Source organism: Hibiscus syriacus, unplaced genomic scaffold (genome assembly GCF_006381635.1).
Source record: "Hibiscus syriacus cultivar Baekdansim isolate YM2019G1 unplaced genomic scaffold, ASM638163v2 tig00116971_pilon, whole genome shotgun sequence".
Classification (NCBI taxonomy): domain Eukaryota; kingdom Viridiplantae; phylum Streptophyta; class Magnoliopsida; order Malvales; family Malvaceae; genus Hibiscus; species Hibiscus syriacus.
The window spans coordinates 4,062,264-4,086,918 of NW_024063495.1; the positions used below are offsets into that span (position 1 = coordinate 4,062,264).

Sequence of the window (24,655 nt, forward strand, 5' to 3'; positions counted from 1 at the left end):
TAAATATGTTACAAACTCCCCCTATTATTTCATAATTTAAAATTTGGTTTTTATATTTTATTTTTATAAAATTATGTTTCTATATATTTTGTACTTCAAATTTTTAATTTGTGTTCAATTTCAATCATTATCAATTGTTAATTTGGTCGTTGTCAAAAAATAAAATATTTTTTAATTCACCACATTTACAATATTTATATAACTAGTGTTGGGATGTAAATTTGGTAACAGATGAGTAATAACTAACAATATTATTTTATTTTATTGATTGAAATGATGCTGAAGAATAGAAAAAGAATAAATAATTTTTTAACTTTACCTTTAAATTATAAAAATATAAAATTTTAATTTAATAGAAATTCTGTTAACATAATGAATAAATTATTTATGATAAAAATTATTTAATAACTCTAATATATTTTAAAAATCATGAGACCGAAAATAACAAAAAAATTATTTTTTAGTAGAGATTAAATATATTTACGTGTCAAATTATAATTATTTTTTTTTTAAAATATTCATAGATTAAGTTGAATAAAATTGAAACTTAGGGAAAAGTATACATTTAATAATTTAACTATCACTTTTATTCCTTTTTGGTCACTCAAATTATTCCAAAATCATATCTAATGTTATATTTTAGTTTCATTTTGATCATATGCTATTAAAAAATAACAAAAATGCTGACATGATATTTAAAAAAAATCAACGATTACATGATATTACCTTATGGTGACACGTCAACATCACCGTTAAGATTTTACTAGAAACATCAATTCTTTTGCATTTTACTAGAAAAAGAAGATTAACAGTAAATACAATTGCTTGTGGTTAGTTTGTGTAAGATAAAAATTCAGGGACTTGGAGTTCTCCACTACATTAAGAATTTCTTCTTCTCCTACTACCATAACTATAAAAGAATGCTGACCAGAAATGACCAAATTAACTACCTATGGAACACCCTGATGAAATTGTAGAACTCTAACAATTACTTACATTGCTGTTACAAAAGAACTATAAACATTTGTAGTTGTCATGTCAACAAAAACAAAAACTGCAGTGCACAATGGTAGATAGAACTGGTACCTTATTCCTGCAAAAATTGGAAGGCTGGATCCTCCATAAGTTCTTCCGCGGCTCTTACTAATGCGTAGTCTTTTACTCGTTGGGAACCATTAATGTCCTCCATTGTGAATGGTATGCTGCATTCAGAAGGGATTCAATCGATTAGGACGATGAATTGTTGGCATTCGATTCGGGGGAGCAACACAAGTACTGTCCATTTCGTGTTTGTTATATTACCTAAAATCATCCTCCAACAGGAAGGAGTTGTCACCGTCATCGGAATCGTCTATCATGATATGTTTCATGCGGGAAAGAACCTGTGCGACCGAAGGGCGCTGTGTCATACTGTACTAAAAATAACCAGAAAAGAAGTCAAGGTGGAGAGAAATGTCTACTTACATCTTGTGAAACACTTTTGAGTGTTGAATTTGTCATCCCTGTAAAGCGTGCATACCCTATAAAGTTGTTGAACACTCAGACCCTGGTGAAAACAAACAATGTAAGGAAAAGAAGAAACCTTAACTCAAAACATTTCGGAGCATTGATAGAAGAAAAGAAAACAGACTTACACTACAAAGTTCATTTGCTAATTCTTCATAGGACATTTTGGATTTCTGGTTTATAACCTGACAAGATCAGACCAGACCAAGTTTTTCAGAATAGAGAAATAAAAGAAATAATTACACCATGAAATGATCACATGCCACAAGCGAAACACGAAGAAGAATGACTAAAACGCAGTATGAAACACAGACACGAGCTCGACACAAATAGTTGAACATATCAAAGTCTACTCCTACTTAGCTATACTGAACTTATTCTTGATTGGTGGCGTATGAGTAATGGCATCACATCCTATACTACACAAGGGATATTAAAATGAATGATAAAAGAAACAGTGGATGAGAATGACACTGCCCCTGCATCAAACCACAGGAATAAAAATAACATAATGCAACAAAATTCTAATATATAAAAAAACAGAAGAAACATACGAAGAATCCAACAGCTTGCCTTGTTTGTTTGAGTTTTGTTGGAAAAGTCAAAATTGGGATTAAGGAAAATCAATTAAAGGAACACCGTCTGGAATTCAAAGGGGGTTGAAGGGTAAAAAAGGGGCACCGAATTCGGTGCCCAATCTTTGTTAAAAATAAAAATATGGATAATTGCAATTTATTCTCTGCACATTTTAAGGTATTTATAAGATTAGTCCTTTCAACTATAAATACCTTAACCCATTTAGTTTCAATCCCAAATTATTTCTTTCTCCCAATACTAGAGAGCTTTATTGTGAGTTGTGAGTGTTTTGTAAACACCTGTAAATTTTCTCTCTTTAGTAAAAGATATGCAGCATTCCGGAGACGTAGGCATAATTGGCTGAACTCCGTTATCAATTTCGGGTATTTTTTTTCCGTTTTTTTCGCATTCTCACTAATCTGGTTATAGGGAAATTACTTGGTTAATTCCCAACAACTGGCATCAGAGCTTTTGGTAGTGAATTTTGTCAGATTTCTGCGAGATTACTATTAATTATTATTCACATGAATAGTGAATTTCGTGAATAGTAAAACTTTGGTCTGCGATATGAATTTGTCGACGGAGGTGTTCTAATACACGGTGGTTCACGGAAATTGTCAGAAACGATCCAAACGAAGCCAGATTCGAGTGAGAGCGATGGTTGCAGACGAATGGAAGATGAAAATTAAGAAGTTCGATTGTGCGGATTTTGGCTTTTGGAATATGCAGATTGAAGATTTTTTGTACTAGAAAAATCTATATCAATCTCTCTCAAGAAAGCAACCAGAGGGTATGAAGAATGAAGACTGGACTCTTCTCGACAGACAAACCCTTGGAGTTATTCAACTGACGTTGTCCCGAAATGTTGCTTTCAACATAGCAAAGGAAAAGACCGCGGTGGGTCTTATGGCGGGTTTTATGGCAGCTCTCTCCAGTATGTATGAGAAGCCATCAGCCTCAAATAAAGTTCACTTGATGAGGCGAATATTCAATTTGCGGATGGCGGAAAGGGCATCAGTGGCTCAACACCTAAATGAACTCAACACAATCACAACCCAGTTGAGTTCCGTGGTAATTGAATTCGGTGATGAAGTTCGAGCTTTAATTCTCTTATCATCTCTATTAGACGGTTGGAATGCTACTGTTATAGCAGTCAGCAGATCGCCGGGAAACAGTAAATTGAAATTTGACGATGTTCGGGATCTGGTATTGAGTGAAGAAATTCGACGGAGAGAATCGGGTGAAGCATCAAGCTCCTCATCCTTGCACACAGAGTCTAGATGGAGAACTTCATAAAGAAATCCAAATCGTGGCAGATCGAAATCTAGAATGGGAAAATCAAGAACGAGAAAGAAATATTTTACTTGTAAGAAAGATTTACTTGTTATAATTGCGGCAAGAAAGGTCACTTTAAAAGAGATTGCCGAGCACCGAAGAAAGATATCGGCGTACAAGAATCTGCCAGTGTGATAGAGGAAATAGGAGATTCCATGATTCTAAGCGTCAACAGTCCGATTGAATCATGGATCTTGGATTCAGGGGCATCTTTCCACTCCACCCCATGCCAAGAAATAATAGAGAACTATGTCAGTGGTGATTTTGGGAAGGTTTATCTAACTGATGATAAAACATCAAAGATCGTCAGAAAAGGAGACATCCATTTAAAGTTGCCAAACCAAACCACCTAGATGCTGAAAGGAGTGAGACATATTCCTGGCCTCAAAAGAAATTTGATTTATGTAAGATAACTTGATGGAGAAGGATATAACACAACATTTTCAGGCTGTGAATGGAAGATTACCAAAGGAGCACTTGTCATTGCTCGTGGTAAGAAGAATGATACTCTCTATGTAACCTCAAATTTAGAGAATATCATTGCAGTAGCAGATGCTGATGGAAAATCAAACCTATGACACCAAAGGCTTGGCCATATGAACGAGAAAGGGATAAATACACTTTTGTCAAAAGGGAAGCTGCCGGATCTAAAAAATATAGATGTCGGACTATGTGAGGATTGCATCTTTGACAAACAAAAGAAATTAAATTTTGCAAAGATTGGCAAGACACCCAGGCAGAAAAGTTAGAGTTGGTTCATACTGATGTATGAGGACCATCTCCAATTCCATCTCTTGCAGACTCACTATATTATTTCACCTTCATCGATGATTCTACAAGGAAGGTGTGAGTTTATTTTCTGAAGAAGAAATCAGAAGTTTTTGATACCTTCAGAAAATGGAAGGCCGTGGTGGAAAATGAGATTGGTTTGAAAGTCAAGCGTTTGAGGTCTGATAATGGAGGAGAGTACATAAATAGAAGATTCAGAGAATTTTGCGCAAATAATTAGATCAAGATGGAGACAACAGTTCCCATGACACCACAGCAGAATGGCGTAGCAGAGCGCATGAACAGAACTCTGAATGAACGTGCCAGAAGCATGGGGATACATGTCGGCTTGCCCAAATTGCTATGGGCTGAAGCTATCAACACTGCAGCTTACCTGATCAACCATGAGCCCTCAGTTCCCTTAGATGATGGAATACCAGAGGAAGTTTGGAGCAGAAAAGAAATAAGCTTTTCATACTTAAGAGTGTTTGGTTATATTTCTTATGTACACATAAAATCTGCTGAAAGAAGTAAACTTGATGCTAAGTCCAAAAAATGTGTCGTCTTTGTTGGTTATGGTGGTGATGAGTTCGGTTACCGGTTTTGGGACTATGAAAATCGAAAGATCATCAGAAGCAGAGATGTCATTTTCAATGAGAATATGATGTACAAAGATATGTCAATCATAGAATCAAGTAGCTCCAATACCAAAGCTGAAACAAAGGAATTTGCTGAGTTTGAGGAGATTTCTGGAAATGATGTTCAGATCAGTCCTGAAGCAGTTCAAGAAGAACCAGACACACTAGAACAAAGACTCTCCTCCAGAATTCCTAAACCAATCCAGCGTTATTCTCTTTCTTTGCACTACTTGTTGCTGACTGACAATGGTGAACCAGAGTGCTATGATGAAGCAATGCAGGTGGAGGATTCAGTCAAGTGGGAGTCTTCAATGAAAGATGAGATGGACTCACTTATGTTAAATCAGACGGCGACTATAGACAAACTGAAGTTGTGTTCAGCTTCAGTTGGCATGCTAGAGTAACAAGACCAGAAATGATGCTCCATTGATCGAAGTGTGAAGACAGATTAAAATCAGTCTTCAAGTGAGAGATTGTTGGAAAAGTTAAAATTGGGGGCTAAGGAAAATCAATTAAGGGAGCACCGTCTGTGGGAATTCAACAAAGGGGGCTGAAGGGTCTCGGTGCCCAATCTTCTTTGAAAATAGAAATAGTAATAATTACAATTTAGCCCCTGTACACTTTAGGGTATTTACAATATTAGTCCATAAGCTTCAACTATAAATACCCTAACCCATTTAGCTTCAAAATCATCCAAAATCATTTATTTCTCCCAATACTAGAGAGTTTTCTTGTGAGTTGTGAGTGTTTTGTAAACACATGTAAATTTTCTCTCTTTAGTAAAAGATTTGCAACAGTCTGGAGACGTAGACATAATTGGCTGAACTCCGTTATTAATTTTGGTATTATTTTTCCGCTTTTATTTCGTATTCTCACTAATATGGTTATAGGAAAATTACTCGGTTAATTCTCAACAAGTTCATCTCACGCTGAGCCTACAAACTGTAATCAAACAACCATCAACTATGCATATATTCAAACCTCATAAAAATGTGTTATTTCAAGAAGAAGAAAAACCCCTCAAACAATGTGAAAATGCCACCTTCAACATTCGTTAGTGGGAGCTAAAGAAATTACCTCTTCGTCTTCTTCGTCACACCACGGTTCCAATTCAGCTAAGCCAGACTTCACATACTCCCCGTTGCTAAATGTGCAACACTCTCGACGAAGAAGAAGGATGTGGAGGAATATTTTAACATTATATATTTTGGAATTTATTCTTATTATATTATCTAGAGTAAAAGGGGAAAACAGACGAAACAACAGTTTACCTGTTAAAGAGCTGTACATTAATATATACAAAAGTTTGAGTGAAAATATTCTGAATAAATACTGGAGAAACATGGAAATAAAAATGCCATGACCATAAGTCCATAGCTCAAAAAAAAAAAAAAAAAAGAGCAGAAAGAATCCATCATAATTGCAAGCTATATACAAAATTTTATTTTAATGTGCTCATCATCATGTTCAGGCACTCGATAATGGCCCGCCAGTGACTAGCTGGAGATGTATAGCCTTGTTCTTCAGACTGAAAACCAGTTGCTTTTGTCCTAGGTACCTAACATACAGGGTGATGAATTAGAAACATAAAGAAATAGCAATTCCTAGATAAAACGAGTCGCTACCGTGCATATAAGCCAGCATCGGAATTAATAAAATAAGGGCTTCTCGCATCATTTTAACACTACTTTTAAAAGGAACAACAGAAAACCAAAGCTCATGTAAGAATACTCCTAAATCATATCAGAACATGCAATGTTAAAATTTACTCACAGCAAAAATTTCAGTCGATAATACAACAAACACGCCCTACAAATTCAAATGAAGCAACCTGGCAACTTTCTAGTGTGCAAGGCACTATAGAGGCTACGGAGATGGTTCTAAAAATAAGAATCAGAAAGACCACCATACTTTTGAATGTTAAGATTTGAAAGTTAAGAAAATGCCACAAAAAGACTTGATCCAAATGCGTAGCTCCTTGTACCTGAATACAACGAGAAATAAGCGGTGACAACTCCTTTTTCAAGTTCTCTCTAACAATTCCATAGATCTTTTCTACATAGGCAGAGAGCTGCTGCTTAAAAAGAAGAGCTGGATATTTGGCCTCAATCTGAGTCACTATACCAGCTTGAAGATTGGCAGAAGATGAACGAAAACTCTGAGAAAGAACAACATTATATCAAATAATTTTCCTGCATGACCTCTAGAATCACTCAACAGAAATGATGATTGTATGACAAGATTTTAAATAAATAACTAATGAGTTTTGTTCTTTCCTCCTTTTTGTAGGATATATCAAAAACTTCAAAGATACTTAAATCAGGACCATTTCATGCGAACAATTTAAAGACATGGTAAACGAAATATCTCAATACTTTGGTCATCCTTGCAAAGAATGATGCTGCAGCAGGTGGTTTCTGTGCTCCAACCGCTTTCAAAGTACGTTGAAGCAAAAACAACAATGAAGATGTGTTTGACAGCCAATAAACTATGTTGTCGGTGTTGTCCTCATCCTGAAAAACATTATATGGAATCATGGATATTATATTAGATTTATTTTCCTCATCTTTTCAGTTGGTTAAACCTGCTCAATCAGAAAAACATAGTTTAAGAATCGGTTAATCTGACATAAGTCCCTAGCAAAGAGGACAATTCCATATTCCATCCTAATAAATTAATGATTGTTTTTCAACGGAGTATAAAACCATAATTGTAGCTTCTAAATCCAAAACAAAAGAGAGAGATATAAAGCCTCATAGATTAATAGTTTTGCCAACGAAAAGCACAAAGCAAAAGTGCACCTTGGATGAAACAACAAAGAAACTAAAAGTGATGATAACAACAAGGACATTTTTAACTAACACAAACTTGATAATTCTTGGATAACAAAAAGAATATACATGGAACTATTTATATTTATATTTGAGTTGGAATTAGTTTTTAGTCGTCATATTGCCTTTTCTAGAAACTTAAAATTGAAACGTATATTTCACCCATTTTTCTAAATAATGCTCTGGAGTATTCTTGAAAAAACAAAAAGATCAAAATTGCTATAATATCTTATTATTAAGAAAGAACAATAGCTTTTATTAAAGACAATAGTACCGTAACATAATCTCAGTATCAGAAACAAAAGGGGGGGGTTTATATGACAAGGATTTTATCTTATACAAAATATGAGCTTTGTGAAATAGGCAAGATACCTCTAGTGCAGAGCCAATCATCTCAATAAGACGATAAAAAACACTCGTCTTGTCAGCTTCAAATAACTTCCAATAGAGAAGACATTTGTATATGGTAAATGCCGCAACAGGCTTATCTTGACTGAACCCAAGATTCTGCGATACACATCTGATCATATCATCTACACTCTCCTGATGAAAAGATGATACATACAAAAAAAATTAATCCCTAGAGATGTCACCCAATACAAATACTTGAAAGAAAGAAAAGGAAAGGGAGAATCAATTCAACATTGTTGGAATTCATACTTGCTGCTTTTCAGTATGGGATCTCATCATTTTACTATCTTCACTACCAAACTGTTTTGATTGACGAGAACTCAGTTGTGCCTGTTAGAGAGAGCTTTCCTTCTCAGGATGATAGAAGTGACAAAGAACCCAAGTATGAAGATATATCTAATAAACTGAAGTGATAGGAAATTATAGAATCTCTACATTCTTCACTTACATGATGACCATTTTCCAGAGACTGCAAAGTGAAATAAAGTCCAACAAGGAAAAATACAAAAAAAAAAAAAAAAAAGAACTGGGAAACTAACTGAAGGAAAATAAGGAAAACATGTTAAGACATAGCTCGCACCTCTGTCATAAATCTACTAGGTTTATGCTTCCCAGATCCTATGTCCAAAACCTTTTCTTCAAGCCTGTAAAAGATATGAGAAATTATTCAGATGAAAGAAAAGCAATTTACCAGTCAAAGAAGGAAAAGTACAATTGACTAATCATTCATAAATAAAATATACAGTTGAAACACGTATTATCCAAGTTCAGAATTGGTATAAACCTTTGCATTTCAATTTTGAGCTCAATTATCTTTGACTCTACTTCCGTAACCTGTTTTAGCCTCTCTTCACTAAGCTTGTTTGTTTCTTCAAAAATTTTCTCTGTTTCATCAATTTGCTGTTCCAAGGAACTTACCATAGCCTGCAAAGGCATTGTGCCAAACAAGATTTCAAGAAACATAAAGGAAGAATAACAAAGTTTAAAAATGACATCAAGAAAGGATTTCTCTTTAGTCAAACCTAAGATCTTATTCGAAGCAACAAATGTCTAACAATACCTTCAGCTTCTCATTTTCAGCAGTAATTTTATTCACCAATTCATTGTCAATAACAAGGAACCCTTGAATCAAAGAAACTTGTTCAGAAATGTTCTTTGCAGCTTCATGTTCCTCAACTAGTAACTCTTTTGTTTCCTGAACCAACAATGACATTGTGCCAAACAAGATTTCAAGTAACAAAAAGGAAGAATAACCAAATTTAATAAATGACATCAAGAAAGCCTTTTGTCAAACCTAAGAACTTATTTGAAGCAACAAGTGTCTAACAATACCTTCAGCTGCTCATTTTCAGCAGTAAGTTTATTCATCAATTCATTGTCAATAACAAGGTTCTCCCGCATTTCAGCAATTTTTTTTCCAGCTTCATGTGCCTCAACTAGTAACTCACTTGTTTCCTGAACCTACAATGGCATAGTGCCAAACATGATTTCAAGAAATGTAAAGGAACAATAACCAAGTTGAAAAATGACATCAAGAAAGCTTTTAGTCAAACCTGAGATTTTATTCGAAGCAACAAATATCTAACAATACCTTCGTCTGCTCATTATCAGCAGTAACTTTAGTAATCAATTCTTTGTCAATAACGGGGTTCTCCTGAACCGCAGGAACTTGTTCAGCAATGTTCTTTGCAACTTCATGTTCCTCAACTAGTAACTCACTTGTTTCATGAACCTACAATGGCATTGTGCCAAACAAGATTTCAAGAAACGTAAAGCAATAATAACCAAGTTTAAAAATATATCAAGAAAGCTTTTAGTCAAACTTAAGATCTTATTCGAAGCAACAAATGACTGACAATACCTTCAGCTGTTCATTTTCAGCGTAGGTTTATTAATCAATTCATTGTCAATAATGGGAATACCTGAATCGCTGGAACTTGTTCAGCAATGTTCTTTGCAGCTTAACTTTCTTCAACTAGTAACTCCTTTGTTTTCTGAACCTACAATGGCATTGTTCCAAACAAGATTTCAAGAAATATAAAGGAAGAACAACAAAGTTTAAAAATGACATCAAGAAGCCTTTAGTCAAACCTAAGATCTTATTTGAAGCAACAAATGTCTAACAATACCTTCAGCTGCTCATTTTCAGCATTAGGTTTATTCATCAATTCATTGTCAATAACTGGGATCTCCTGAATCGCAGGAATTTGTTCAGCAATGTTCTTGACAGCTTCACGTTCCTTAACTAGTAACTCTTTTGTTTCCTGAAGCTCAAGTTGCAGTTCCTGAAACTCAAGTTGATTCTTGTGCATAGAAGATTCAAGCTTTTCACTTTCCTGTTATAGTAACTCTTTTGTTTGCTGAAGCTCAAGTTGCAGTTCCTGAAACTCAAGTTCCTTATTTTGCAAAGCAGATTCAGACCTTGCACTTTCCTGTTCTAGTAACTCTTTTTTTTGCTGAAGCTCAAGTTGCATTTCCTGAAACTCAAGTTGCTTCTTGTGCATAGTAGATTCAAACCTTTCACTTTCCTGTTCTTGTAACTCTTTTGTTTGTTGAAGCTTAAGTTGCATGTTCTGCAAAGTAGATTCAAACCTTGCACTTTCCTGTCTTTTGGATCCCTCAAACTCAAGTTGCATCTTCCCCAAAGCAGCTTCAAACCTTTAACTTTCCTTAACTAGTAACACTTTTGCTTCCTTAAGCTCAAGTTCCTTCTTTTGCAGAGTAGATTCAAACCTTGCAGTTTATTGTTCTAGTGACTCTTTTGTTTGTTGAAGCTCAAGTTGCAGTTCCTCAAACTCAAGTTGCTTCTCGTTCATAGTAGATTCAAACCTTTCACTTTCCTGTTTTTTGGATTCCTCAAACTCCAGTTGCATCTTATGCAAAGTAGATTCATACCTTGCACTTTCTTGTTTTTTGGATTCCTCAAACTCAAGTTGCATATTCTGCAAAGTAGATTCAAACCTTGCACTTTCCTGTTTTTTCGATTCCTCAAACTCAAGCTGCATCTTCTTCAAAGTAGATTCAAACTTTGCACTCTCCTGTTTTTTCGATTCCTCAATGTCAACTTGCCCTAATATTTAAATCAATTAGGGGGGGAGATCGCTTACAATTTACAACGTAGGTTTAAAAGACAATATATAATTTTCCCAACGGTTCTTATCCTTTCTATCATGTTTTTCTATGAGAATTTTTAAGAAAAAAATAGAAACGGACTAATCAAACATAGCTAATAAGTTTATACCAAACGGATATTGAAGATGTTAATGAATAGACAGATAATTCTATGACAACGTAGCTGGGACTGTTGTAAACCCATGTACTTATAATAGTGACATTATTTTTATTATCAAGAAAAGATCTACCCTCGTTCGTTTCTCTAACTGCAAGCGCCATGTAAGTTCTTCAACTTCCTTGTCCAGCTTAGTTTAGGCTTCTTGGAGAGCACCAGTTTCCCTAGCGGCCTGCAGACAAAGGAATGTCAAATTGAAACAATCATGCACATAATTTTGGAAGGAAAGGCAGAAACTGAGACTTCAAAAGATACTAATTCCAACTTGCTGCAAGCAACATAAGCAGAAGAGAGATGATTATTCCATTTTTGAATACATAGCTGTTAGCTGGGACTGGTTCTCCACATTCATTCATTATTCTATAATTAATCAGAATCAGCAGAAACAACACTAATATTCACATAGAAATAGAGCACATTATGGAATATTATCATCTATGAAGAACTTATTGTTAAAAAAAATACTAGAATACACCCATGCAAGAGAATCATGAGCTTAAACTAATTTGAGAAATGAAAAAAATCACCATTCTTAGCTTCCGTAATTTTCTACGTGCAACTCTTGCTCTCCAGCCACATTGTGTGACAAGTACTGCTTTCTGTAACCTTAGATAATAACGTCTGGCCACGAATCGTCTAAATCGACACTGTAAAATACATGAATTTGCATAATATCAATTGTACAAAACAAACAAACAAAGACATAAGTAAGAACGCTAGTACCTATTAATATGTCAACAACTGAAAGAAAGTTGTATTTTTACCTGAATTGCAATTGCAGCTTTTGTGTGTCTTCTGATTAGAAGCTCATAAATATATCGGTAAAGGGTACGGTATATGGTTATTTTTGTAAATATATATCAGGGTTTATTTATTATAAAAGGAGATGTAACCAAAACCTATGAGATATTGAATAAAATTCTAGCGCCGCCTAGGGCACCGAGGACGTAAGCACATTGCTGAACCTCGTTAAAATTATTGTGTTCTTTCCATTTTCTTTACCCGTTTTTTCAACAATTGGTATCAAATGTCAGGATCCAAATTCGAAGTTGCGAAATTCGATTGTCAGAGTAACTTCGGATTATGGAAAACAAGGGTGAAGGATCTGTTGGCACAACAAGAGATCCTGAAGGCTTTGCGACCTACAAAGCCGGCATCGATGGAGGAGGAAGATTGGGAAGAATTACAGCAGCGAGCGGCAGGAACCATACGATTATGTTTGGCGGACGAGGTCATGCATCTGTCGTCTCCAGATGAAATTTGGAAGAAGTTGGAAAGTCAGTTTATGTCCAAATCCTTAACGACTAAACTGTATCTAAAGCAGCGACTGTATGGGCTGAAGATGCAGGATAATCATGATTTGGCGCAACACGTGAATGTCTTCAATCAAATCGTTTCTGATTTGGCTCGGCTTGATGTGAAAATTGAGGATGAAGACAAAACGATGATTTTGTTGTGTTCGTTGCCTCCTTCTTACGAACACATGGTAACTACTCTTATATATGGGAAAGCGACTATCAAAGTTGAGGAGATTACTGTAGCCTTGTTGGCTCACAACTAGCGGAAGCAGAATGCAGGGGAAAGCTCTCAAGCTGATAGCTTAAATGTCAAGGGTAATCGAGACCGTGGACGGAAGCCAGAGAATATAGGGTCTGAGAAGCAGAATTTAAGATCCAAATCTAGGGATAAGAAGACAATTCATTATTACAAGTGCAAGGAGGTGGGACATATGAAGCGAGAATGTCCGAAGTTGAAAATGCATACTGATGAGAAGCATAATGACTCATCCAAGTCTATGAATGTGGTCAAGGATGACAATTCTGATTGTAGTGAGGGTGATATGCTCTCTATTTCAACGACTCAATTGACGGATGCTTGGATTCTTGATTCTGGACGTTCTTATCACATCACGCCAAATAGGGAATGGTTTTCGACATACAGATCGGTTAATTCTGGTTCTGTTTATTTGGGTGATGATCGATGTTGCAATATTGTTGGTATTGGTGATGTCAGAATTCAGATGTATGATGGTTCTGTTCGGACGTTGTGTGATGTTCGGCATATCCCAGATTTGAAGAAGAATTTGATTTCTTTGGGCACTTTGCACAAGAATGGTTTTATCCCTAAGGCTGATGAGGATAGAGAAACCATTCGGATTGTTAAAGGAGCTTTGACTGTGATGAAATGAAATATGACTGCAGGGAATATTTACATATTGTTAGGGAGTACCGTTGTAGGTAGAGTTCATTCTGTTGAGTCCTGTGATGATACTACCAAACTGTGGCATATGCATCTTGCTCATCTTAGTGAACGTGGTATGGCTGAATTACATAAAAGAAATATGTTGCATGGTGTTAAAAGTTGTAAGCTAGATTTTTGTAAGTATTTTGTTCTTGGTAAACAAACTAAAGTTCGTTTCAAGACTGGGAAGCACACAACTGAAGGTATTCTTGATTACATGCATTTTGATGTATGGGGGCCTTCCATGACATCGTCTTTGGGTGGATCTAGGTATTATGTTACTTTTATTGATGATTTTTCATGGAAAGTTTGTGTGTATTTTTTGAAACAGAAGTCTAGCTTTTTTTAGAAGTTCAAGCTGTGGAAAGCTGAGGTAGAAAACCAAACAGGACAAAAAAATTAAGTGTTTGCGGTCTGACAATGGTACGGAGTACACAGATTCACAGTTTCTAAACTTTTGTAAGGAGCATGTGATTAAGATACATTTTACAGTGCGCAAGACACCACAACAGAATGGTGTTGCGGAACGAATAAACAAGTCGTTGAATGAAAAAGTCAGATGTTTGCGGTTGAATGCGGGGTTTCCCGAACACTTCTGGGCCGAGGCTGCTAACATGGTGTGTTATCTTATCAATAGATCGCCAAAGGCATTATTGGCTGAGAAAGTTACATAAGAGGTATGGACTGGTCATGATGTTACTTTTGATCACTTACAGATTTTTGGTTGTCCTGCTTATGTGCATGTACCTGCTGATGAGAGATCCAAACTTGATTCAAAATCGAAAGAGTGCATTTTTCTGGGTTGTAAGACAGGAGTCAAAGTATTCAAGTTCTGGGATCCAGTTGCAAAGAAAATTGTGATCAGTAGAGATGTTGTTTTTTTATGAACAATACATGTTGCAGCAGAAGAAAGACACGACAATGGTGGATTTCGAGCAGTTTCCAGTTGAGAAAATAGTAACTTCTCAACCGACTTCTGGTGGTTCCGCTACGGTTGATTTACAGGATTATAGTCTCGCCAAAGACAGAGTGAGACGGAAGAATATAAAGCCTCCGAACAGATTGGGTTTTGAAGACTTGGTCTCTTTTGCACTTACTGTTAGTAGTGATGATCCAGTTATTTTTCATGATGTTGTTACTAGTCAGGAAAACGACAAGTGGATGGTTGTCATGGTTGAGGAGATGGAGTCTTTGAATCACAATCGCACATGGGAGTTAGTTATCCTTCCTGAGGGTAAGAAGCCTATTGGTTGCAAATGGGCGTATAAGAAGAAAACAACAGTAACAAAAAAAGAGGAGGGAGAAGTTCAAGGCTCGTTTGGTAGCAAAGAGTTTTTCACAACAGAAAGGAGTTGATTATGATGATTTTTCTCTCTCATGTGGTCAGACACACTTCAATCCGAGCAGTACTTGCATTAGTGGATAGTTGAGATTTGCATTTAGAGCAGATGTATGTGAAATCTGCTTTTTTGCATGGTGATTTAGAGGAGCAGATCTACATGTAGCAGCCTGAAGGTTTCACTCAACCTGGAAACAAGCATTTAGTTTTCATATTGAAGAAATCTTTGTACGGGTTGAAACAGTCTCCGAGACAATGGTACAAACGGTTTGACTCATATATGATCAAGATTAGCTACAAGCGATGTGAGTATGCTTGTTGTGTCTATGTTAAGAGCCTTGATGATGATTCTTTTATTTTTCGGTTACTGTATGTTGATGATATGTTAATTGTTGCGAAGAACATGGATGATGTTATCGGTTTGAAAATTTTATTGAGTCAGGAATTTGATATGAAAGATTTAGGCGCTGCAAAGAAAATTCTTGGAATGGAAATTTGCAGGGACAGAGACTCAAGGAAACTGTGGCTATCTCAACGGGGTTATGTTGAGAAAATGCTAGAAAGGTTTACGATGAGTAGCGCAAAACCAGTGAGAACTCCATTGGCGAATCACTTTAAGCTCTCATTAGAACAACGCCCTAAGACAGATAAGGAAGCTGAAGATATGGCAAATGTTCCGTATTCTAATGTTGTTGGCTGCTTGATGTATGCAATGGTATGTACTCGTCCTGATTTAGCTCATGATGTTAGTCAAGTTTGTAAGTACATGTCTAAACCTGGTAAGCAACATTGGGAAGCATTCAAGTGGATCTTTAGGTACTTAAAGGGTACTGTGGGACATGGAATTGTTTTTGGTAGTCAACGGGATAATCTTTTGGTTGTAGGATATAATGATTCAGACTATACGGGTGATTTGGATAATAGAAGATCTATGACAGGGCATGTCTTTAATCTTAGTGGAGGGCCTAATTGTTGGAAGTCCACTGTTCAATCTGTTGTGGCATTATCTACAACTGAAGTTGAATACATGGCAGCGGCTGAAGCTGCAAAAAATCTTTATGGCTTACTGGTTTAGCGAAGGAGTTGGGTGTTCAGCAAGGTGGAGTTCAATTACTTTGTGACAATCAAAGTGTTATTCACTTAGCTAAGAATCAGGTATATCGTGCTAGAACTAAGCATATTGATGTAAGGTTTCACAAGATCAAAGAGTTGGTTGCATCTGGAGAGATTTTGTTTCAGAAGGTACATACTGATGAGAATGTCGCTGATATGTTCACCAAGCTAGTTACGACAGACAAGTTCATGCATTGCTTGGACTTGTTGAATGTTTCGAGTTGTTAAAGAAGTAAGGTAACCCAACCTACATTGAATGTTTCCTAAGGGGCAAGATATTCGCCAAGGTGGAGACTTGTTAGGTATGGTTCATAAATATACCGGTAAAGGGTATGGTACAAGGTTATTTTTGTAAATATATACCATGGTTTAGTTATTATAAAAGGAGATGTAACCAAAATCTATGAGATATTGAATAAAAATTCTAGTGACGCCTAGGGCACCGAGGACGTAAGCACATTGCTGAACCTCGTTAAAATTCTTGTGTTCTTTCCGTTTTCTTTACCTGTTTTTTCAATAGTTGACAACTATTTCCTTGTGAGATAGAGCCTACAATCTATGTTAATCTTCATCCCCTCTCATATAATCACATCACTTTTAAAAAGAAACACTGGTGAGCTGTCTTTTATTTGTTAGTCATAGATCTCCGTCCAAATCAAAAAGAATAAACAACCAACGGCCAACGAGACAAATTTGTTCCATCAACAAAACTAAATTGTATTTATCATCCAAGTAGATATGTAGAACCAAAAAAAAAGTTGAACAGTGCCGGTGCATGAACAAATTGAAATTTATTGAAATTTGTGACATTGAACTAAAAAAAAATCAAACTACAAAACATGATCTCAACCAGAAAAATAAACAGGGTAAGTTGTGAACATCAAACCTTTTTAAGCAACCATTAATACTACTCAGCCAGCTACTCCACAAAAGACATGTATATTATTGATTGGAAAAGAGAAATGCAGCTCTAGTAACTGGAATTACTTGAACAAAACTATATTTCTCATAAAAATAAATGATTTTTGACAAAATAAATATAAAAAATTAATTTAAAAAAGAAGAAGCATAAATCCACATTAAAATAATGAGCATTTCTAATCTAAACGTTGATAAGTTCATCTGGAGCAAAATGAACTACCTGACTACCTAGCTCCCTATCCTTATTCATGAACCTGAATCTAAAACTAACAGAATAAAAACGACGCGTGAAAAAAAAAACCCAGGAAATGAGAAATAAACATGAAAATACAAATGAAATCTAAGGGAAAACAAAATGCTGACCATTGTTTCTGGTTAGATTCAAAATTTGCCTTCAATCAATCCAAAAAAAGGAAAAAAACACACAACATTCAAACTCCTAGCTCTTTCCTCTTTCTTTCTCTCGCTCGTTCCTCTCTCTAATCGTATCAAATGTATCTCTTTCTTTTCTCTGCAACAATAGAGAAATTCGTTATAAAAAACTTCTTTTTTTCTTGTAAAGATTAACTCGTTTTTATAGTAAATGAAGGGGTGAGAAGGAAATTATAGGATATAGTGAAGAAAATTCCATCGCAAGAGAAAAGGTATACAATGGCAGACAGACGTATAAACCTCAACATAAAGAATCACAACGTCAGACATTAATGAACACACCTTCACCTCTGCAACCTTTTTTTTCTCTTTCCCTTTTTGTCTCGCTCTTGTTTTTGTGTTTTCCTCAACGACGTGAACGCAAAAGGTCAAAATTTATGATACGAAATTCCTGGTTTGTCCTTGTAGTTCCTATGATAGTTGTCGTTGTGGTTCTTATGGCTTTTTAATTGCGGGGCTAAAGTTGTCGTAATTATGAACCCTTTTATGTAAATAATTTTTTTATTTTAATAAAGATTATAAATATTAATTGAAACATATAAGAGTAAGGAACATATAAGAGTAAGGAGCTGAGATTCAAATAGCGGAACGCAACTGTAATAGCAGTCGCTATTTTGCGGTAGTACCGCCGTCCAAAACTGATATTCAGGAAAATTACGGTGGGTAGTGGAATCACGTCAATAGCGGTCAGTTACCCCGGTGTATAGCGCCAATAACGGGACGCTATTACTGTTATCTACCGCTACTGTGAAAAAAAAGGCAAAGCTGAAACCTTACATGCATCGTCGAGCTTCTCCGCTGGTGAAGAAGTTGAGCAGTAACGACGAACTTTCACTTTGTAGAAGATGAAAGTTAAAACTTTTTTTTTCTTTGCTTAAAAAAATGAAAGGTCAAGGGAGGGGGAGTTGAGGTTGTATACCACATCGGTTTCAGCTGGGCTTGGTGAAGAAGCTCCGAGGCTAGGAGCATGTTCCTCGGTTGATGAAGATGGTGGGCTCGAGGCCAGCGGTGATAGCGCTGGAGACTTGGCTTTCGACTTGCTAGGTGCTGGTGGTGGAACCGTGGCTGGTAGGGATTTGAGAGTGAAAGTAGATTTTTTTTTCTAGAAAATGAAAGGTCGGGGAAGGAGGAGGGGGAGTTGGCACATTTGTTTTATTTTTTATTTTTTAAAATAATTTCTAAAATATAATTTATAATTTAATCCCTAGTTTAAAATATAAACTTTAATTTTTATTTAATTTAGTTATAATTTCAGTAATATAAATTTCTGCAATTTAAATTTTACAATTTTGTTTTAATTATATTTAATTTAGTCATTTTAGGGTAAGTTGTGCGACATTTAAAAAAATTCACGACTGCGGCACCTGTAAGACATCCGTTATGTCTGCAACCGTGATAAACGCGACGCGACCGAAAACGTGACCGCGAACGCTATTTAAATCTTTGGTAAGGAGAGTGGTAAAATATTTATATAAATATATATTTATCTTTAATATTTAATATTACATATTTAAATATTTTATTTAATGTTTTAAATAAAAATTATATTTTATTAAATAAAAAGGTAAGATAATAATCCAACATGAAAATTCAAATAACATGAAAAAGATAAAATAAAAGCCTTTCCTTAAATACATGTTTGATCTTCTAAAATACATAACAAGTATTAATAATCTTTTTGTCTCTATTTAAAACTAGACACAATATTGATATAGGTATGAAAATTGAGAGAATCAATTTGATAGAATGCTCAACTAACGATTCTGAATGTATTAACAAACTGACGTAAAATGATATCTAACTATGAAAAACCGTCAATTTTTCATGATCAAAAGATAAGCATTAAGACTTCAAATTTTATATAAAAAATTAACAAACTCATCTTAAAGTTCATATATAATTAAATTAAATATACGTATAATTCTACGTAAAGTCAAAATATAATTTAATTAGAATTTAACATTGTAGTTTAATATAAATTAAATTTTATTATTTGATAGTTTAAAAACACAGAAAATATATAAATAAACAATAATAGGGATATAATTATTAAACCTTAAAGGATAAGTGAACATTTTTGAAATTATAAGGTAAGTGAAATTTTCACCAAACTTCAAAGTTTGTACTTTTCACTAACAATATACAAAAGCTTTGGAATTCTTTACATTGAGGTCCAATGGCTTTTGAAGAGTTTGTTTTCACGTCCATTTTCTGTACCAATATTGATTATCTTTCAGAAATTCAATTCAACTGCTTATTCTGCAAAAAACAATTACACATCATACTATGATTAATGGTGGGAAAATGAAACCAAAAGGCAAAAAATTAAAGTGAATTAGTAACTTTGGAGGGAGAAAATTACTGAGGTGAGGAGATAAGATGGTACAGTTAATTAGTTATCAGACAACAAAATTCTCGGACAATAGGGCGGCGGTCGTAACATCGATCAAGCAAAACACAGCAATTAAATCTGCCATCCCGAAAGATGAGTCTGATAAGAAGTACAGTTTATGACCATTACTGTCACCCCTGAATCCCCTAACTATCATTGCCTGTAAAAATACAATACACTTTGTCAGATATTTTACTTTAGTAGAGGCTATATTACTCAAGAGTGAATGTACAATACAGGTATGTATCGAGCACATTTACACTCGACTTTTTCAAAGTTTTTCTATATGTTGGAGGATCATATCCCTAGCTATGTCTGAATGTGACAGAAATAAGTACTTGAAGAAAAATAACAAGTCACACGAGTGAAGGAGTGGAGAAACCTCACCAAGCAAGTTAGGGTAAACATATATTGATCTAGGTTTACTGAAATAGAACCATCCAAATGCATGGAAATCGATTGTCAAACTCAAAATGTATATTCCAGTTGGATATTTTAGTTTAAGATGGTTAAACATGACCCGAGATTTTGCCATCGGCAAAGGTAATGTTGAAATGGAACAATCATGCATTATTCATCAAAGGCACAAGCAACCTATTGATCCATAATTGGGAAACTTTACTAAAATAAAATGACCAAATATGGGAAATGCTAAATTTTCTTCCCGGAAAATGGTGACTTTAAATAAATGTTGGAGTTCAATAAGGAAATAGCATGTAAAAGAGCTCAGTCTGAATATGAACCTGAGAGATTTGCTCTGCATGCTTAAAAATATTCTTGAAGATCCGCTGAATGTAAGAAGCAAAAAACTGAAATTGAAGCCCAAGGAAAAGATTAGATGCAGATAGTGGTCTCAATGTATTTGTCCATCAAAAAATTGAGATACAATCTGTTAGTCAGTCATGAAAGCTAGCCATTACGCAAAAAAAAAAAATCTTTTACTTTATTATGGCCCATAAACTTAAATTCCCCCCCCCCACAGTCAATGGAGAGGGAGAGGGAGAGGGAGAGAGAGAGAGTTCCTTGTCAAGTGAATATTCTTACCATCAACTGTCTCCTTCATCGTCAACTGCTGCCAATTTATCCTACGAGATACAATCCCCAATGCAACATTACGAACCTGTTCACAAATGAATTTTGACATGATTAATCCCTCATTAACAAAACACAAGCATGAAACAAGAAAATTTTCCTACTAAATAGAATGCAGTAGTACATACAGTCTCTCTCTTACTTCATCAAACATTAAATTGATAAACCTCAAGGAAAGCATGAGTGTAAGAACAATTTCAGCCACTGGGACACCTATATATCTCAAAGAGAACAAAAACCACCGCAAAGCAAATGCAAGTTGTTCCGGGGTCGTGGTCGCTAAGCAGAGACTTGCACTTTGAAAGATCTTTCAGAAAATAGAGACCTATCTCAGAATTATAAAGAGTTTATTTGTTTCTCAAACACAATATTGCTGAGCTACTATGCAAGACATATACATATTTGTGTAGTTACACACTTGCCTATGTATATCTTGTAGAAGGTTTTAGAAAGTAATATTATATCATTTTTCTGTTGTAAGCAACTTACAATGAAGGTTAAACTTGATGCTGTGCTAGCAACAGATAAGCCCTTCCGTGTTAACTGTAACGGTCCTAGCTTCATGATTAAATATGAATACCCACTTAACGATTTAGGAAGATCGGGCAACCCTGTTAGCGAAGATGACGGGGTTCTTGACTGAACAAGTTGTGGAACACCATCAGTACCAAGCCCTGACAGTATGAATAAAATTCCACAAAGGAGCGACACCCTTCCCAATTGATCCTACAAGAATTGCTGAAACAGTATGCCAGTATTACAACAAAATATTATTTAAATCAGTAAATTTTATTGCATGCACCTAACACGGATAGAATGTTTCCTCAGTACCATGCATGTTAAACTTCAAACGTGATGTGAAAGGTCGGAACACAGCTTAAGGGACACAAATCAACCAAGCAACAGAGGAAGCAACCAAAAGCCATTATGGTTTAAAATGTCTTCAAATAACAGCATAATTTCGCACCCGTATATAGACAGCAGATGAACAGAACCTTTGACAAGTCATATTATAACTATACCAACTTGCACAAAGTATCTACATCCCGGAAAAAAACCAGACACATTTGGCATAAATAAAAACAATTAACCTGCAGTTTAATCTTCGGCTACAAACCACGTTTGTCAGAAAAAATGTCATTTCTCATTTGTACCCTCTATATTTTAAAATCTGAACTTGATCAAGATCATTAAGCAAAAAGTTCAAAGAAATGTACATGAAAGTTGCATTCAGAAACTGAATAATTTATCAAAATATAACATTAAAACCTTACCACCCACACAGGTTTTGGGAGAAACAATACTGATAACAGAGCGATGAATGCTACCAATCCAAAACGAACTACTATTTGGGCACGTGCTGGTAAAACAACTAACGCCAACAGCCATACCTGCATAATCAAGATCAGTATCTATGATAGATATTGGGAAACAATGTCACAGCAAAGCATACACATATGACATATTCTCTCTGTAGTTTTCCAATGGCATAAACAATTAAGGCATTGAGAGAGAAAAGAAACCTGAAGACAACTCACAATATTATAACAATCAGCTAAATAATTAGGCAACTTCCTAGCTTAGAATGTTTCATAACTTCAGCTGGACATTTTCGCCAAATTGCAATAAAGAAAATTCATTAAAAAATCCACCAAAAATTTTATTCATAGACTTCATAATGATATTATTCTAATCAACCCAAAAAAAAAACAATTTAAACCATAAAAACAACCCCCCACAAAAGAAATGAGAAGTACCAAGTAGCCAACTATCCAAGAACCAAACTTGACCAATTTCCATCATAGTTTACAAAGATTGAAATTGCAAGTGTTTACCAATTTGATTCTAGGGTCCACTGAATGCAAGAAAGTGGCAGGTGAAGAATGAACTGGAAAATTGGACTCGAAGTAGCAGTTGAAATCAATCTTAAAACTTTATCAGCTGCTAAACCTCCAGTGGGCAACCAGCTCACCATTTCCCCGTTTCACCATTGTTACTCCCGATTGAAGCTTGAACTTGAAAATTCCTTTTCTTCGAAACAAATTTAAAATCGGGGGATTTACTGCAATACGATAGTAAGGGTTTACTATTTGGATAGTGGGGAGGGAAATTTAAAATCCGGGTAGGAGTTGGGTAGGTTAGGGTTTTGAAATTAGTGCTCAACAAGAAATGGAAAGGGGGCTTAACAGTTGGAAATGGAAAGTGAGTGCAGTTCATTGGTGGGGGGGATTGATGGTGAGAAGAGAATTGGAAGGGATTATTCGTTGTTCTTTGTTTAAGGTTGAGAGGGATTGGCGGCTAATTGGGTAATGTAAACGGGTTTTAGATCCTTATCCACAATGCCCAATCCCACAATTGTTGTAGAAATTAGTTTTAAACTCATGCTTCCATCCAAAACGACAATGGATTTGCTAACACTTTACATGCCCGGCACTGGTTTGCCACGGATCAAATCGGGTCAAACTTTTTTTTTTAATACATAAATAGTTCTCGGATGTTATTTTATTGAGTTTTCTAACTATTAAAAATTATAAATGATCTTCGATTATAGAGAGTTATTTTGTTGAGTCATCTGACTATTAAAAGTTATAAAACGGTCACCTGACTATTCATATATTCTAAACTCGTCATTTTCTGTTAAAAAATTGATGTTCATCTAAGATAGACGTTAACATGTTGATTGTGATATGATAAAATATGATCACAAAATCGTTTTAGTAGTATTTCATGGATTGAATCTTTGTTTACATTATGTCGTCGAGCTAGTGCTTGAAATATTATGATGGCATGTCAGCGCTTGAAAGCAACAACAGTGCCAGTAGACATAATTAAAATATGATTTTATCATATCTCAGTCAGCAGGTTAACGTCCAGCTCAGACAGACGTCAATTTTATAACAAAAATGACGATTTTGGAATATATGAACAGTCGAGTGATCATTTTATAACTTTTAATAGTCGTGAGACTTAACAAAACATTGTCTTATAATCATAAGACTATTTTGTAATATTTAATAGTCAGATGACTCAACAAAATAAAACCTAATAATTGTGGGATCAATTGTGTATTTTACCCTTTTATGAAACATCTTACTAACTATTAATCCTATTAGTTTAAACATCTTACTCGTCTCCAACTATGATTTTTAGTTTAAATTGATCTTTAAATTTTAAATATTTGAACTTTATCTCTAATAATGATTCTCATTTTAAATTAATGGGTAAACTTTCGAGCACCTCAATTTCATCACCATATTATAACTATCATTATATAAAAGTATCAAACTTTTGAATCTTTCAATTTCATTTTGAAATCCATCCAATTATGTAATTAGTTTCAACCATAATTTAATTTTTTTTGAACATATACTAGTATAGTTTGGCCTAAGAATTTTATTAACAAGAGGTATGGGTAGCATAAGGCACACCGATAGTTTGGAATGAAATTAAAATTTGGGGATGAAATTAAAAGTTGGAGGGAGATCATAGGTAAGGGATGAAATTCGAATATTTAAAAGTGTAAGGATTAATTTATAATAAAATTATAACATTAAAATTTAAATCTAATTTAAAATGAGAGTCATATTTTGAAAATATATGATACAAATAACTCTTAAATTTATTTTAATTTAACCGATGTATGGTCATCCTCTAAAAATTTCAAATTCCCACATAGTTTACGTATTTGCTTTGAATATTTTATTATTGTCGATCTAATTTCACACCCCTAAATTTCTAATATAATTTTCTGAATCCATACCCTTGACATAT

General features: G+C 34.9%; 1 protein-coding gene, 1 long non-coding RNA gene and 1 pseudogene across 2 annotated transcripts; all 3 read right to left on the bottom strand.

The window, feature by feature from the left end:
- Positions 1-1,055: 1,055 nt before the first annotated feature.
- Positions 1,056-19,608, bottom strand: LOC120192157 (annotated as a pseudogene).
- LOC120191747 lies at positions 9,125-9,431 on the bottom strand. Its single transcript, XR_005522724.1, has 2 exons — positions 9,398-9,431; positions 9,125-9,260 (listed from the first exon to the last, which is right to left on the bottom strand). It is a non-coding gene; the product is annotated as an uncharacterized LOC120191747 (long non-coding RNA).
- A 134-nt stretch (positions 19,609-19,742) lies between the features above and the next one.
- LOC120191796 (protein ABCI12, chloroplastic-like) lies at positions 19,743-22,990 on the bottom strand. The gene is given in 8 exon segments (XM_039194710.1): positions 19,743-19,952; positions 20,536-20,601; positions 20,838-20,912; positions 21,027-21,191; positions 21,374-21,610; positions 22,159-22,275; positions 22,720-22,766; positions 22,769-22,990. Coding segments are annotated over 8 exon segments (951 nt in total). The 5' UTR covers positions 22,860-22,990; the 3' UTR covers positions 19,743-19,799.
- Between the last annotated feature and the right edge of the window lie 1,665 nt (positions 22,991-24,655).